This window comes from Lepus europaeus, chromosome 11 (genome assembly GCF_033115175.1).
Source record: "Lepus europaeus isolate LE1 chromosome 11, mLepTim1.pri, whole genome shotgun sequence".
Lineage (NCBI taxonomy): Eukaryota > Metazoa > Chordata > Mammalia > Lagomorpha > Leporidae > Lepus > Lepus europaeus.
Genome location: NC_084837.1, coordinates 73859847 through 73876464, shown reverse-complemented (window position 1 = coordinate 73876464; position 16618 = coordinate 73859847). Strand labels below are relative to the sequence as shown.

The 16618-nt window shown below is 41.6% G+C and overlaps 1 protein-coding gene across 10 annotated transcripts in view; it reads left to right on the top strand.

Moving 5' to 3' along the window:
- MYO5A (myosin VA) overlaps positions 1-16618 on the top strand; it is a 240985-nt gene that overhangs the window by 205984 nt on the left and 18383 nt on the right. For 8 of the 10 annotated variants that reach the window (XM_062205939.1, XM_062205938.1, XM_062205944.1 and 5 more), the window contains 5 exons: positions 1491-1689; positions 3835-3909; positions 5690-5783; positions 12639-12785; positions 14589-14743. In XM_062205939.1, coding sequence (XP_062061923.1) covers positions 1491-1689; positions 3835-3909; positions 5690-5783; positions 12639-12785; positions 14589-14743 — 670 coding nt within the window. The remainder of the gene's footprint in view (positions 1-1490; positions 1690-3834; positions 3910-5689; positions 5784-12638; positions 12786-14588; positions 14744-16618) is intronic. The other 2 variants (XM_062205940.1, XM_062205936.1) reach the window with 1 other exon arrangement.

Genomic DNA, 16618 nt, shown 5'->3' with positions numbered 1-16618 from the left:
GCTATCTGGCACTCCTTTTAGGAGTTGAAAAACAGTCTTTGAATAAGAGCACAAATCGGTGGTGGTGGTGGGGAGTTATATTTACTACTTAGCCACTTAGGTCAATCTACAGGATATAGATGCCTATGGCAATATGGCTACGTTCTTATGTAGTAATACTGCCTAAAAGTAATATTAAATGCATAATTTGGCATTCTCTGTGGTTTTTGTGAAATCCATGTTTGTGAAGCAGCAAATCAGAAAGGCTTCATGCATGAGTATAGTTCAGAATATTAAATATGTTTAGGGAGAAGAAAATAAGACTGAAACAGCCACACTTTATAACACAGATACTCATTTGGTGTAGTGATATTCGTGTCTTAAAAAATCATAAAAATTCCATTTTCATGATTAACTTTTATTAATATTTAATATACTATTCAAGGAGCTTCTGCTTATTTTGCTTTGTTTGTTCTAACCATAAACCACTGTCATTAACTTTGGGGTGTTATTTGTTCAAATCCTTTTGAAATTTTGTGATCACTGAAATATTTTTAGTCTGCTGTTAACAATCTACTTGCAATGGCTTCAGTAGGTTTTACCCAGCAGTTGGCAACCAAATGAATTCAAAAGTCATCTTTCTTCATGTTAGTTACTTTTTAACCATAACTCTGCTTTGGAAGAGGAGTGTATGTAGAAGCAGGAGTGCATGGTGAAGGAAGGGTACTGTACTCTGTGGGGTCCTCACTGCCTGTACCCTGGTCTGCTCTGTGGGCACAGCTGGCTGAATGTTTGCTCAGAGAAGCAGTAACCACTTTGTTGGTCTTTTTAATATTTATGTTCTAAAGCCACATCTTGTTGGGATTATGTTACTGCTATGTAAGCTGTTGGGGAGAGAAGAAGACAAATCTAAAATATATATATATATATATATATATATATATATATATATATATATATATGAAATTTAAAACTTCTGGATTTAGGTAAATGTATTTCATAGCAGCACTCTAGCCTTTGCGTTATTCTGAAATAAGAGTAGAATATAAAAAGGGGACAATGGTCCCGCCCTCTGCCTGGAATTAGTCATTTAGTAAAACTTAAAGGCATGGTTAATTAGATTGGGAGTTGGTTATCTTGCCCCTTCATATTGCAGAGTTGTTTTGTGGCAAAGGTACCTGTCTTTGCCAGTTCAGATGCTAGCATGCAAATGTAGAATGCCAGATTACAGTTGTGTCTCTTAACTGATTTTGTAAAATAACTTCCTGTGAGCCTTTCAAAAGAGCTAAAACTTTCCTCTTCTCAGAGCCCCTGGGAACTTTATACAGTTCAGAAAGACACATATGTGAAAGCATCTGTTCCCACTGCTGGCCCTTGTTTGAGGTTATCTGATCAAATCAGAAGATACACAGATACGAAAAAGAATCCGCTTGCAAAAACGAGGTGTTGCCAGTATTAGGCGGGGGCTTGGGGTGTCATCCCCACTTCCAACCTGTGTGGCTTCTCTACAGACTCCTAGAATCACAGCTCCAGTCACAGAAGAGGAGCCATGAGAACGAGGCCGAGGCCCTCCGCGGGGAGATTCAGAGCCTAAAGGAGGAGAACAACCGGCAGCAGCAGCTGCTGGCCCAGAACCTGCAGCTGCCCCCAGAGGCACGCATCGAGGCCAGCCTGCAGCACGAGATTACCCGGCTGACAAACGAGAACTTGGTAAGGAGGGCTGCCAGGTCCCCGCACTCCTCAGCAGGTAGCCCCTGCCCTGCAGGACTTCTGCTTTCCTTTTGACAACACAGTCCATGCTCACCACCCCCTTCTTCTAGCAGACACAGAGTAAGGAAAATAAGACAACGCTGATAGAAATGAAAAGGGCATGTGCACAGGTTGTGTTTCTCACAGAAGGCTCTTGAGTAGCTGAGCTTCTCGGTTCTACCTTGGGAGTCTGGAAGGTTGGCCCCTGCGTGCTGGGCTGTTCATAGTTTCTAGGCTCCCTCCACTTCAGCTCCAGGTTCTCTGCCCAACCAAGAGTTTTGTCGGCAAGAGGCGATTGTCACTACAGATTGAGGATAAGATTCGTTTACCATCGGTCCCCAGGCGGTCACCAAGGCTACTCCAGCCTCCATCTCCAGTAGACAAAGGGGACTGGAGTTGAGATTAGGAAAAGCAATTGGCAAAGCCACGCAGGGGCTATTGGTTGACTTAGGGTAGAGCTCCTGGGTCAGAGAGGAGAGGCATCAAGGTCATGTTTACACAACAGAACTTGTGCACTAAATGAGGCGGTTTTATTTATTTTTTTTTCCCTTGCCAGATTTTTATATTGTCATAGAGCCCAAGATTTTTCCTTTTTCCTTTTTTTTTTTTTAACCAAAAACAGTTTCTAAAACACTTCTTTCTCAGTCATATAATAAATTTGAGTGAAGATTTGCAGTTTGACAAATGTATTAAAAATCATTGAAAAATTATTCACATTTCTAAACAAAAACCTGTATTGTACTGTTGGATTTTCAGAAAAGTTTTCTGGAATTGGTGTTGATTTGTCTTTTTTATTAAGATTTTTTTTAATGACCTGTAGTAAGATTGGGTTTTCTGTGAAGATTGGACAGTGTGTATCATTCCTCCATTACTGCCTTAAGATGGTTTATAAGTCATCTCCAGTGTTATTTATGTAGCCATCTTTAAATGAATTGGGAACAGAGCCCCAGCTGTTTTTTTCCTGATCTTCTGGAGGATTCCTGGTGGGCATGTGGGAGGAGGCAAGGGCAGTATTTGGACTCTTTCCAGACTGAAATCTCACTAATTTGGGAGGAAATCTTCTGAATCATAAAATGTTTTTGAAATATCATTAATTACTCTCAACTTAATTAAACTAACAATGCTTTGATGACTAAGAATTAATCAAGATACTGAATAATATAATAATGATTTATCAGTGTACAAATTCTTTATTAATGAATGATTATCTTAAAATACAATGTGAGACCGTGAAAGATGCTTCTGGGTGGTAGGTTCCCAGTTTTCACTAAGTTCGTGAAGCATTGCCTTTGCAATCTTGCTTGCAGTGTTACTTGGGTTGGCAATTCTTGTAGCTAATACAAAAATAAACCGAGCTCCCACGTAGTAAGCTGTAGAATCTATTAGTGAGTTTGAATTTGTAATTCAGCTGCCTCTGCCATTACACTGACTCCTAATTCAAAAGAATGGATTCAAACGTAAGTGTATAAAATGCTGCACATTTTCAAAATCATTATGGTTGTTCAGTCTTGTGCACTTCTTTAGGCAAGACTTGAGCAGAATAGTAAAGCAGCAGTGGACTTGGGCTCCGTGTTCTTGGAAACACAGCCCTCCTACCTACCAGCACAAACATAAAAGTGCCTCTTCTCCTCCTCTGGTGAACAGGCTTTGCAGGCTGCCCCCACACTGCCTTTCAGGGAAAGAAGGCACAGGGCTTCTCACCAGGCTTCTTTTGCATCATTTTGTTTGCCTTCCCTACTCTTGCCACTGCTGCTGGCCTTGTGAATGTCATACATGCGAGAGATTAGGAAGAAAAAGGCAGACAGGCATCTGAGGAGCGAAAAGTCAGCCTTCTGTGGGCAGTGTGGACAGCCTCTCATTTACCTGCTGAGTGATGGCCTCCTGGCCACTGCCTGTTTCCTTTGATCATGCAAAGAATGTCTGTATATAATTAGAATCATCTCTACTAGACAGAGAAGAGTTATGGTAGGTGACAAACCAGAGCCTTTTGAATGTATGCAGTTTCATCATTGTGTTTTGAAATATTTTAAGACTGATTTTATTGAGAGGTAGCATTCTCCTCAAATACAAGAGAAAAACAAATATGCATTGTGCCTGTTTTTTCAGTATTTTGAGGAATTATATGCAGATGACCCTAAGAAGTATCAGTCATATCGGATTTCACTTTACAAACGGATGATTGTATGTAAAACCACAGAGCTTTTCGTTGTTGTCTGGCTTGCTCTTTCCAGCCCTCTGTAACTGAGAGCCCACTGCTGCCTGCCCCTCCCCAGGAAATCTCTTCAAGAACTTTCACGAAGCCTGCTTCTCCCTACAGCAGTCTTCTAGCCAGTGGTGTCACCTCTATCAGTGTCCCACGTCCACTGTCCACGTTTGGTTTGTTATTAACACTAGACTTACAGTGTGATGGAAGCAGAATGGGATTTGTAGGATGAATAGAATCCAGGCTGCACAGCTTACCACATTGCGATGTTATCCGGTATCTGAGTCCATTCCAGTCTAAACTGGAGAGTGAATATTTATATTTGCAAATACTTTGCTTTTCCACAGCCTGAATAACCACCACAGATATCACTGACTCACTTCCCTTCTAAGGTCTTGCTCAGTCTGTTTTTGTCCTCCTTCATCTTAATTATTGAGTTTTAAACATTTGAGAGAACAGTTTATTAACAGAGCACCAATAATCACAAGAGGTGTTTTCTTTATTTACCCCGCTACATATACTGCTTTTTTTCTCTTTTGTATAGGCATTCCTAATTACTCTCTTTGTTCTACGTAAGCAATGTTTTATCACCTGTAAAATTTCATGGGTATTTTATTCCACCTGCTAAGACAGCAGACTGCTGTTCTTTGTGACTATTTTTTCAACTTCTTAACATCTCAAACCTCTTAACTTTTCTGAAATTTCAGGATTTTAGAGCCTCCCAAGGCTAGGTCTCATAGAGACAGTGCATCACACGTGGAATGTCAATGTGCACCTAAGGTCAATGTCCCGTAAATAATCCCACCTTGTGCCTTCTTCAAAATTTGGTTTTGCCTCAGGAAGGAAGGAAAGAAGGGAGGAAGGGAGGAAAGGAGGGAGGGAGGGAAGGAGGGAGGAGGAGAGGGAGATGGAGAGGGAGAGGGAGGGAGGAAGGGAGAGGAAGGGGGAGAGGGGGAAAAGGAGAGAGGCAGAGAGAGAGAGAAGAAGAGAGAGAGAAGGAGCAAGAAAGGGAGAGGGGGGGGAGAGAGAAAAGAAAGGAAGGAAGGAGGGAGGGAGGGAAGGAGGAAGGGAGGGAGGACATTCCTGGTCCAGCATTGTAGCACCATAAGTTAAACCACTACCTGGGACACCAGCATCCCATAAAGCACTGGTTCAAGTCCCAGCTGCTCCACTTCTGATCCAGCTCCCTGCTGATGCACCTGGGAAAGCAACAGAAGGTAACCCAAGTGTTTGGGGCCCTGCCACTCGTGTGGGAGACCTGGATGGAGCTCCAGACCCCTGGCTTCTGCCTGGCCCAGTGCCATCCATTACAGCCATTTGGGGAGTGGCCCAATAGATGGACAAGTCTCTCCCTCTCTCTTTCCCTCCCTCTCTCCCTCTCTCTCTAACTCTGCCTTTTGAAAAATAAAATCTTAAGGAAACAAAAAACATCCCACTGGGGAAAACCAGTACATTTGACAAGCTTCCTGTTGTTTTCCTCACCTGGAGTCTCCTGGAAAAGACTCCGCAGAGAGCCTGCTGTCCATCATCCTGTAAAGGATTTTACCACGTGGTGTATTTTAACATTTGGCTTTTATTGTAGCTGCTTTTCCCACGCCTGCCAATTTTATCCAGGTGGTAGCTCCACCAACAAGCTTTTCTGGAGCTTTTATGTAAAACTAACAACATTATTTCTGTGATGTTATGTCTGCTTTCCTTTGGTGCATTTTAGAAAGCCTATTTTGATCTTTCTGTTACATATCTCATTTTGATTTCTAGGACTTGATGGAACAACTTGAAAAACAGGATAAGACTGTTCGGAAACTGAAAAAACAACTGAAAGTATTTGCCAAAAAAATTGGTGAACTAGAAGGTATTTAAACATTTTTTATGACAGTTGCTGAATCTTGATTTTGTGTTACTTGCTAGCAACCTAACAGGAGTTTGCACACAAATATTAGATGTGATAAAAATAGCTTTCAACAAACCTGACCGGTGTGGTGTAGAAATTTCTACTTGTAGAAGAGGTAAAATATTCTTTTCATGATAATGGTAATTTACAAAGGGAGAGAATTCATTCATCAAACATCTAATGAGTATTATATATATATATATTAGATATATATATATAGCATATGTATAGTATTAGATATTATATGCCGGACACTGTCCTAACATATAGAGTGTAATTGTATGGATTCTGGAACTAAACTTAGATTCAAATCCTGCCTCTTCTAATTAATCTGATGATGTTGGACAAGTTACTGAACTGCTCTATTCCTCAGTTTCCCCACCTGTTAAATGGGAATGATAGAGGTATCTATCTGACATGGCATATGAGGATTGATCACAATGATATGTTTAATGCATTTAGAATAGTTCATCCTTAGTTACTAATATTACTGGTAGCATTAGGGGTGGTAAAATGAATAACACAGAGTTTGTGTTCTCAAAGAATTCACAGTCCAACCTAGAAAGAGAAGAAAAGCATGAATTATGATTATAAAGCAATAACATATTTTAAACATCTTATGATTTATATACATTGATAAGAAAACTTCTTGAGAAATCATCAAATATTAATTATTATTATATAGAGCTGAGTCTTGTCTTGGGAGTTAGTGTTCACTCATTCAGTATTTGTTGAGTTCCTGCTGTTTGCAGGCCATGGATATGAGTGTCAGGAATCCAGCCATGAACAGGACTAAAGCCAGACGCTAAGTTCCTTCTAATGCTGTCTTCCCTGCTGATCATGAGATTCTAGAGAAGCTCTTTGAAACTGCCTTCAATCCCACATGAACTGTTACCATCTTGGCCAGAGCAGATCCTGTAAAGCCCAACTGCCTGTCTTATTCTCCGTTACTCTGTGTAATTCCTCCTTGGCTTGAAGAGGAGAATAGGCCATGATTAACTCTCGAGGCCCTCTCCAGACTCCTTTCTCTTTGGTCTCCCTGCTTCTCCTGGTCAAGACTTACACATCTTTGGAGACCAGAGTCACATGTCACATCCTCAAGAGCAAACTTTCCTGATCGCCCAGACAGATCTTGCAGTTCTGCCTTCTGCACACCAGTCTGGCTCACACCTTTTGTGGTTTTCACCATGTCATATTTTTAGTAATATTTTTGTTTGACTTACTATGAATTAGATTATGAGCTTCCTGACCATAGAAACCACCTCTTATTTCCCCTTATTTTCACAGCACCTAGTACAGTGTGTCACCTATGATAATGATTCCATAAATGTTTATGAGTTTCACAAATAAATTTCACAAATTCTTAAAATATTTTTATTTTATCTAATTGAAAGGCAGAGAGACTGAGAGAGACAAAGATCTCTCATCTGCTGGTTCACTCCCCAGATGCCTACAACATGCTGCTTGGGCTGAGTCAGACCAAAACCAGGAAATGGGAATCCAATCTAGGCTTCCCACCTGAGTATAGAGACTACCTGCTGCCTCCCAGGGTGTGCAGTGATAGGAAGCAGGAATCCAGAGCAGAGCCAGGACTTGAACCCACCCACTCCTGATATGGGATACAGGTGTCCTAAGTGACATTGTTTTTTTTGTTGTTGTTGTTGTTGTTTTTTAATTTTTTGACAGATAGAGTTAGACAATGAGAGAGAGAGAGACAAAGAAAAGTCTTCTTTCCATTGGTTCACCACCCAAATGGCCGCTACAGCCGGCACTGCGCCGATCTGAAGCCAGGAGCCAGGTGCTTCCTCCCAGTCTCCCATGCAGGTGCAGGTGCCCAAGCACTTGGGCCATCCTCCACTGCCTTCCCGGGCACAGCAGAGAGCTGGAATGGAAGAGGGGCAACCGGGACTAGAACCCGGCGCTCATATGGGATGCCTGCGCTGCAGTTGGAGGATTAACCAAGTGAGCCACGGCATCAGCCCCCCAAGTGACATCTTAACCACTATGCCAAATGCCCAGCCCCAGAAATCCTTAAAACATGTCAACATGGATATTTACTTGGAAAAGGATATTACTCCCTTGGATATGCAAACACTGAAATACTTACTTAGAGGTCAGGATGATGACTTTGTAGTCATTTAGTATTCTATGATCCATAAACTACATTAAAACCTCTGAACTTCCAGGCACTCAGGCTTTATTCAGAGAACTCTCTGCACTTTGCACTAATTATATCATGGAATATAATAATATAATATATATCCGATGGCAGAATATTTGCCCTTGCAAGAAGCTGATTTTAAGGGTAGTGGCTTGTGAGATTATTTATTTGTTAAATTCCTAACAGTTTCTTTCCACACTTTTAGTACATTTTGATTAATGGAAAGGCCATTTGTTGTTCCAAGTTTTTCATCAGCTTTCCTCAGATATATACTTTTTAATTGAAGAGATGGGTTAGAATATTTCAATATGTTACTAATTTTAAGCTACTGTCAATCATAAATCAACTTATTTCATTAAATTATCCTGACAGCTTGAAAGCTATAAAGTGGCATTTGAGAAAGCAATTCATAGATCAAACAAACAAAAAAAAAGACATAATTCTTTTTTTAAAAGTTCTATTTTAGGTTAAGTCATACATGTCTCAATGGTACAGTGATACTGACTTATGTGATGTGGACACTTGCTGAGGGCAGTCTCTCTGCTCTTGCCTTTATTTTCAGGGAATAAACATGCCAATCTGTTCTAACACATCTCTTTGTCCTGCTGTATTTAGGTTTTACAGAAAATACTGGCAACTTTGTTTAAAACAGCATCCTCTAATAACTAGAAGTTTTCTTATATTGTTGAAGTATATTGCAACACACTTAAAATCCTTTGCCTTGAAATAACATGACTCTTGGCTCCTGTGGACTACATTTAATTAGGAAGATTTTTTAGAAGCCAACAAAAACTTCTTAAAAAAATTCCAACATGTTTAATTTTTAGCAGAAATTATATAGCTAAAAGGAGAGTGTTTGAAAATTTGATATGTTGTGTGCTATATTTTAACTCAGGAGTGGGTAGTCTCCGAGAATTTGCATAGTCAAGACTTTTAGGCAGGAAAGCACTCTAGAAATCAGTTAATTATGAGTATTTCATAAGAGCAAAAAATTAAGGTTCAGAAGCCTTCTGTGACCTACCCAAAGTCTTAGTATGTTGAAGGCAGGACCAGAACCCATTGGCCTTCTGAGGCCCATCAGTCTGTCTCCTTTGTGTCCTGTTTTTCCAGTAGGCCTTTTCTAATGATCAGAATTTATCTGGGGCCAGCGCTGCGGCTCAATAGGCTAATCCTCTGCCTGCGGCGCCAGCACCCTGGGCTCCAGTCCCGGTCAGGGCGCCGGATTCTGTCCCGGTTGCTCCTCTTCCAGTCCAGCTCTCTGCTGTGGCCCAGGAGTGCAGTGGAGGATGGCCCAAGTCCTTGGGCCCTGCACCCCATGGGAGACCAGGAGAAATACCTGGCTCCTGGCTTCAAATCAGCACGGTGCGCCAGCCGCAGGGCGCCAGCCACAGCGGCCATTGGGAGGTGAACCAACGGAAAAGGAAGACCTTTCTCTCTGTTTCTCTCTCTCTCACTGTCCACTCTTCCTGTCAAAAAAAAAAAAAAAAAAAGAATTTATCTGTCCAGGTAAACTAAGATCAACATCTTCCTGGTGAGGCAAGTAAGTGAGGTAAAGTAAATTTTGAAAAGACATCTTTCCAGTATCTTTTCCTTTTCCAGGACAGAAAGGTTCAGGTATAGAATTCCTTTAAGGTTAGTAGGAACCTAGAATATAGAAGTAGAGAATGCTTCAGGTCTTCCTGGAGGGGCGTCCTTAAGATGGAGCACCTGACTAAGTGACCACAGACTCAGCCCATATGTGCTGCTGTAACCAAATGCCTGAAAGTGGGAAATGCATAAAGAACAGAAGTTTCTCTCTCCCTGTTCTGGAAGCAGACACTCAACACCAAGGCCCTGCTAGGGTCAGTGTCTGATGGGAGCCCTGTCTCTGCTACGGTGCCTTGTTGGGCACCTTGTTGCTGCATCCTCCAGAGAGGAGGGATACCGTGCACTTTGTTGTACAAAGTTGCCTGTATTTTCTGTATAACAGACGACAGGACAAAAAGAAGTGCTAGAACATTAGCATCTTTAGTCCCTGAAAAGAAAGAGAAGAGAGACACTGCCCTCAGCAAGTGCTCATGTCACATAAATCACACCGAGGCCAAAAGGCTGAGCAAGTTCCCTCAGCTGTTTCCTCCCGCACTAGTCCCATCGTAGGCCAGAGCCCAATGGCCTCTCAGCTCCTAAAGCCCCGCCTCTTCATCCTGCTGTGCTGCAGTCTCCTGCGTGTTGACAGCCGGGCGCTGTCCTCCTCATCTCTTTGGGGCTTTGTGTTTTCTTGATGCTCCATGACAGTCAGCACTTTCATTAGTGGATAATCTTGGTAAATAAGGTTATATTGAGCTGACATCTGTATTTCCTCTCAGTTTTGTGAAAGGTTTAAGTCTCTAGGGAGAATGCAGAGGCAGAGAGAAAATTTTCAGTGACGGAATGGTAAATTTTGTCTCTCAGTTTTGTATAGAACAAAAAATAGGCTGGTTAGTGATTTTTCAAAAGGGAAATGAGGCTTTTTTTTAAAAAAAAAAAACATGAGCTCTCTTTGCAAAAATATTCACCATATTTCATAAATTCTGAGGTGCACAATGTTTCACACTTTTAACATCTGAAATTGGGATGTGTCTCACAGTTTAATTGGTAATGTTTTCCTTCTGTTAGTGTTATATAAAAAAGATGTACTTTAAAGCAATAACATCCTAGATTTGATAAAATCAGTAGATTTGAAATATCCTCTTTGGAGGGGTCAGCATTGTGGTACAAGATAAGCTGCCACCATTGATGCTGGTGTCCTTTATGAATGCCAGTTCAAGTTCAAGTACTGACTGTTCCACTGCCCATCCAGCCTCCTGTTGATGTGCCTGGGAAGGTAATGGAAGATGGTCCAAGTACTTGGGCTCCGCTACCCATATAGGAGATCAAGTTGGAGTTCCTGGCTCCTGGCTTCAGCCTGGCCCAGACTGGCTGTTGCAGTCATTCAGAGAGTGAACCAGCAAATCAAAGTGCTCTTGCTTGCTTGCTCTGTCTCTCACTCTGTTTCTGCCTTTCAAAGTTAATCTTAAAAAAAAAAAAAAATTTTTTTTCTTTAATCTCTTTGGGTTACAGGAGTCCAAATATGTGAATTTATTGATAAGCCTAATATGTTGGGTGTGTTTTCTCCTAGTTTCTCCTCTTCAGATTGTCTCTGTGACTTAAAGTGGCAGGGATTTTATTGTTTTTCCCACAGCTGCAGGTCCCTGTGCTCTGTGGCAGTGTCTGCTGCCCCAACAGCCCTGTGGTGTTCTATTTAAATTGACTCCAGCAGTAATTCATGTGAAACCATTTGAGTCTCCCCCTCTCCTGCGACAAGGAATCCACTGCACGTTAGTCCCATGCTTTCAGGCTGCAGCAGGCATAGGGACCACTAGACTGTGGGAGCTGGCTGTAGCTGATGTGTCCAATCACAATCTGATCACTCTTTAGATATGGTAGTGTGGATGGATGGTGGTGACTTTACCTAAACCAGGTTTTCAGCGCTCACAATCCCAGTGTGTGAGGCTGCAACACGAGGTGGACAGTGTGTCACAGGCTCCATGCCACGTAAGCAGCAGTACTGGCAGGTATTGGTATTCTCTGTGATAACCACTTCCTGTGAAACTGGCTTCTCAGAACTAACACAGGAAATTGTCCAGAGCGACAACAGGAAGCACTACTGATGCCTCATGGAATCAGTGACATTAAATTTTCTAATGTGTTTGTATCTGACCTGCATTTTGTTTGACAACAGTCTCAGAACTCAAACTTAATCCGCTCTTAAATGGATTTCTTAACTGCGCCCCCTTCCTGTAAATAGGATAACAGTCCTGCCTCCTAGCACTTACCTCCACAGTTGCAGTGACAACTCAAGATCCCCAGCTTTTTCCCCTGCACTTCCCATGCAGTTCTTAATTTTGAGATGAAAGTGGATACTTTTTTTTTTTTACCCTTAGCTCCACTCTTCTCTGGCTGCTGTCTCTGGCAATTTTTAACAACTGGTAGGGTTGTTACCCAGTGGTTGTTCTTCAGTAGTTAGAAATTCATGGTCAGACTTTTATCATTCCATAAAAAAATACAAATATTTAAGAAGTCACATTAAAATACAATTGTTTAATCTGCTCACGAATTCAGTGGGTTGAAGAATGAGTGCCTTAGGAGACCTGTGTGAAAAACAATACATTTTCACATCAATTGGTGTGAAGAAACACTGTTATTCCAGCCATCTTGGTGTAATTTCCACTGAGTGTAATGATATACTTAAAATAAAAGCTTTGCTTTTATGATGAGATTCATAGAGATCAAGTCTAAATATATTTATTTCTAATTGGTATAGGTCAATAAATACATTAAACTGCATGCTTTTGAGGCATTTAATCATATTTCAAAATAAACCTTATTACAAGTGAAAACTTTAAAATTTTGAATCACCTAAGTTTATTTCATGTTAATAGTAGTCAGCACCAGTGGTTGTTAGGGTAACACCATATAATTTTGCCATCTATACACCCATTTTTAGCAGAATAAAATATTTTAAGAGGAGACAATTACATGGCAAAGACAGCAAGTTTGTCCTGTCATAGAGGTCATTTTAAATTATAGGAACATGCCGCCCTCTCATTTTTTCCATCTGGAAAACATAATCTTCTCCTTTTTGGTTTCTCTTGAAGTGGGCCAGATGGAGAACATATCTCCAGGACAGATCATTGATGAACCCATCCGTCCAGTCAACATTCCCAGGAAAGAAAAGGACTTCCAAGGAATGCTGGAATACAAGAAGGAGGATGAGCAAAAACTTGTTAAGAATCTGATTCTGGGCAAGTATTTTCTGCATGGGATAAGAGGTCTTTATTGTGCATATGTCAGTGATGGGAAACACTAGTCAGCACTCAGGATCTTTAATCTCCAGTATGCGCTGCCACCACAGTGCTCCAGCAGCATCCTTGTCACACTGTGCCTTATTAGCCAAACTGCAGGGACTCACCTGGAAGGATATCTGAGGCCAGGTCTCCTCAGTCCTGCTGCATGTTAGAGTCTCCCATGAGTCTTCGAGAAGTACTGTTGTGTGCCCCTCCTACCTTTCCAGCCCGATTAAATCACAGTCTCTAGGGGGAGAAGAGCAGGTACTAGGACCAGCACCTTTCTGAAACCTTCTCAACGGATTCTTCACACACCCCTGTTCTAGGCCATTTGGCCTCCGGGATTTCTATTTTTCCTTATATTCCTAAAAAGGTTTACTAAATAAATTGCAAATGTCAGTTCAAAACATCTATTAAGAAAAAGATTCCAGCAAAGGAAGGAAAGGATTGGAAAGAGGGAGTAGAAGCAGCAGTTCAGGGCAGCCTGAGGCCTGTTACGTTGCATGTAAGCCCACTGAGTTTGCAAGGAGCTTCATCGAGGGGTGGTGCTAAATGCTGAGAGAAAGCACACACCTGGAAATTATGAACTGAAAGACTAAACAGTTCACCTTTCAACCTCTGCATGGCATGCCTCTCCCCAGGTGCCAGGCTGACAGCAATGTGATTGGCAGTTACACCTGGTTGACATTTTTAGGGTTCACACCATTAAACTTAGTACTGTGTACAGAAATGCTTATATGTCAACAAGGTCTTCATTTAGCAAAAATGTTAAGGAGCCAGTGGTTGTGGAGGTAAAGCAATAGAGTGAATGCAGGTGCATTGGCTTATATAAAATTGTCAGGAAAGTCTGTTTGATAAGTTGATCTGTGGACAGAGACCAGAGCAAGGAAGGGAACAAGTCATGCTGATATCTGAGAAAGAACATTTGAAACAGAAAAGTAGTAAGCTTATAGGTCATGGAGTTAGAAGCATGCCTAGTGTGTCCAGCCAACAGCAAGGAGAACCATTTGACCAGAGTGGAGTGAGCTGGGACTGGGGAAGGGAATGAGATAGATCATGTAGACTGGGGTAAGGATATTGGTGTTATAAATAAGAGAGATGAAAAGCCTCTTGGAGGGACTCACTGAACCCAAATGACATTATCTCACCTATGTTTCCGAAAGATTTCCCTCTGGTTATTGTGTGGAAAATGTACTACCAGGAGCAAGAGGTTAATAAGGAGCCCAGTTAGGAAGCTGTTGTGGCAATACAGAAGACGATGCTGGCCTCAGTTAGGATCCTGGCTAAGCCAGGTGGTGAGTACTTGGATTCTGGGTTAATTTTGTAGATGGAGTCACCAGAATCCATTGCTGGATTCAAAATGAGCTATGAGATAAGGAGCCAAAGATGATGATAAGCTATATAACCTAGAAACTGCAAGACTGGAGCTGCCATTTACTGAGATGGGAAAAGCTCTCAGAAAAGCAAGTTCCTTAGGAAATCAAGAGTTTGGTTTGGGAGAGGCTCAGTTTGATGTTTCTAAACAGAGATTTCAGGAAGGTACATGAAACATGAGACTAGAGTTCAAAGATATCAGGGCAGGAACTAGAAATTTGGGAGTTCTCATTGTTTAAACATGTCCCAAAATTTCTCCACTTAATGAGCTATTAAAATATCTTACCCTGAATTATTGAACTGTTGCATGACAATTGTGCTTTTATAGCTCACAAAGACTTTCAATGTTATATAATATCATTTTTCTTTTTTTTTTTTTCTCTCCAGAACTGAAGCCCCGTGGTGTAGCAGTTAATTTGATTCCAGGGTTGCCAGCGTATATCCTGTTTATGTGTGTCCGACATGCTGACTACTTAAATGATGATCAGAAAGTAAGGTCTTTGCTAACGTCAACAATTAACAGCATCAAGAAAGTGCTCAAGGTCAGTTCATATTCAACAAAAATTCTCATGATGAATATTAATGACAACACCTGCACAGAGGGGCTTACACTTGAACTGTGCTGATGTTGCTAGTTCTAAACACTGTCCAGTCTTTTTTTTTTTTTTCCTTGAAAAGCAGAAAAATAGACACAGAGACCTTCCATCTGCTGATTCACTTCCTATATGCCTGGGGCTGGGCCAGGCCAAAGCAAGGAGCCTGAATGCAATCCTGGTTTTCAATATCAGTGTCAGTGACCCAAGTACTTGAGCCATCGCCTGATATCGCAGTGCATTAGCAGGCAGCCAGAATCAGAAGCAGAGCCGAGACTTGGACCTGGGCACTCTGATATGGGAGGCAGGCATACCGCACCGCATCTTAACTACTGTGCCCAATACCCATCCTTATTATCCAGTCTTAACTGAAAGCTTTCTTTGAAGGAAACATTCTTTGCAACATGTTTTTATGCCTTCTTTCAAATTGGACAATGGTCAAAATTACTTTTATATAATTACATTTAATTATGAAGTAAATTTAATTTCTTCATATTTGCTTTTAGGTTTTACAGCTAAATTTAAAATATTTTATGAAGTCCATATATACAGAAAATATGCTGCTGAAATTAAAATAGATGATGAATAAGTTAGTTCATCATATAAAATGATTGCTAAAACATTAAATTTTTCTTCAACTTTTATTCTCCAACTCATTCCATGATTTTTGCCTCTACATAAAATGCTTGACTCCACGTGAAAGCACCAAGCAGATGCGAGTCAGAGAGGAAAGGCTTGGAAAGGGCAGCCACGTTATATAACCGAGCAGAAAGCACTGCATAACTCAGCAATCATGAGTCACCTTGCATAATCCTCCTCCTCCTCCCCACAAACAGGGAACGTCACACTTAGTTTAACCTGAGTGTTTCTTTGACGAACTAAGATAAAGTACTCCAGCTGCTCTGCCTCTGATTAACTTTCAGGATGAAGATAAATGGACATTGTCAAATGTAAAATGTCTGGGTCCAGCATTGTGGTACAGGGCTTAAACCACTGCTTGTGGACACTGGCATCCCATATTGGAGAGCTGATTTGAGTCCTGGCTGTTCCACTTCTAATCTAGCTTCCTGGTAATGAGCCTGGGGAGGTAGTAAAAGATGGCCCAAGTGCTTGGGCCTCTGCCACCCATATGGGAGACCAGGAGGGAGTTCCTAGCTCCTGGCTTTGGCCTGGCACAGACCTGACTGTTGTAGCCATTTAGGGAGTGAACCAGTGGTTGGAAGATAACTCTCTCTGTTGCTCTGCCTTTCAAAAAAAAAGATTTATTTATTTGAAAGGCAGAGTTATAGAGAAGGAGAAACAGAGAAATCTTGTTCACTCCCCAAATGGCTGCAATGGCCAGGGCTGGGCCAGGCCAAAGCCAGGAGCCAGGAGCTTCTTCTGTGCCTCCCATGTGAGTGCAGGGGCCCAAACACTTGGGCCATCCTATACCACTTTTCTCAGGCACATTAGCAGGAAGTGGAGCAGCCGGGACTTGAACCAGTGCCCATATGGGATGCCAGTGTTACAGGTGGCTGCTTAACCTACTATACCATAGCACTGGCCCCTAAAATAATTTTTTTTAAGATTTATTTTATTTATTTGAAAGGCAGAGACACAAAGAGGGAAAGAGTCAGAAAGAGGTCTTCCATCCACTGGTTCACTCTCCAAATGGCTACAACAGCTGGAACTGGGGTGATCAGGAGCCAGGAGATTCTTCTGAGTCTTCCATATGGATATAGTGGCCCAAGCACTTGGGCCATCATCCACTGCCTTCCCAGGCCACCAGCAGGGAACATCTGAGACTCAAACTGGCACCCATGTGGTATTCCAGCATTGCAGGCG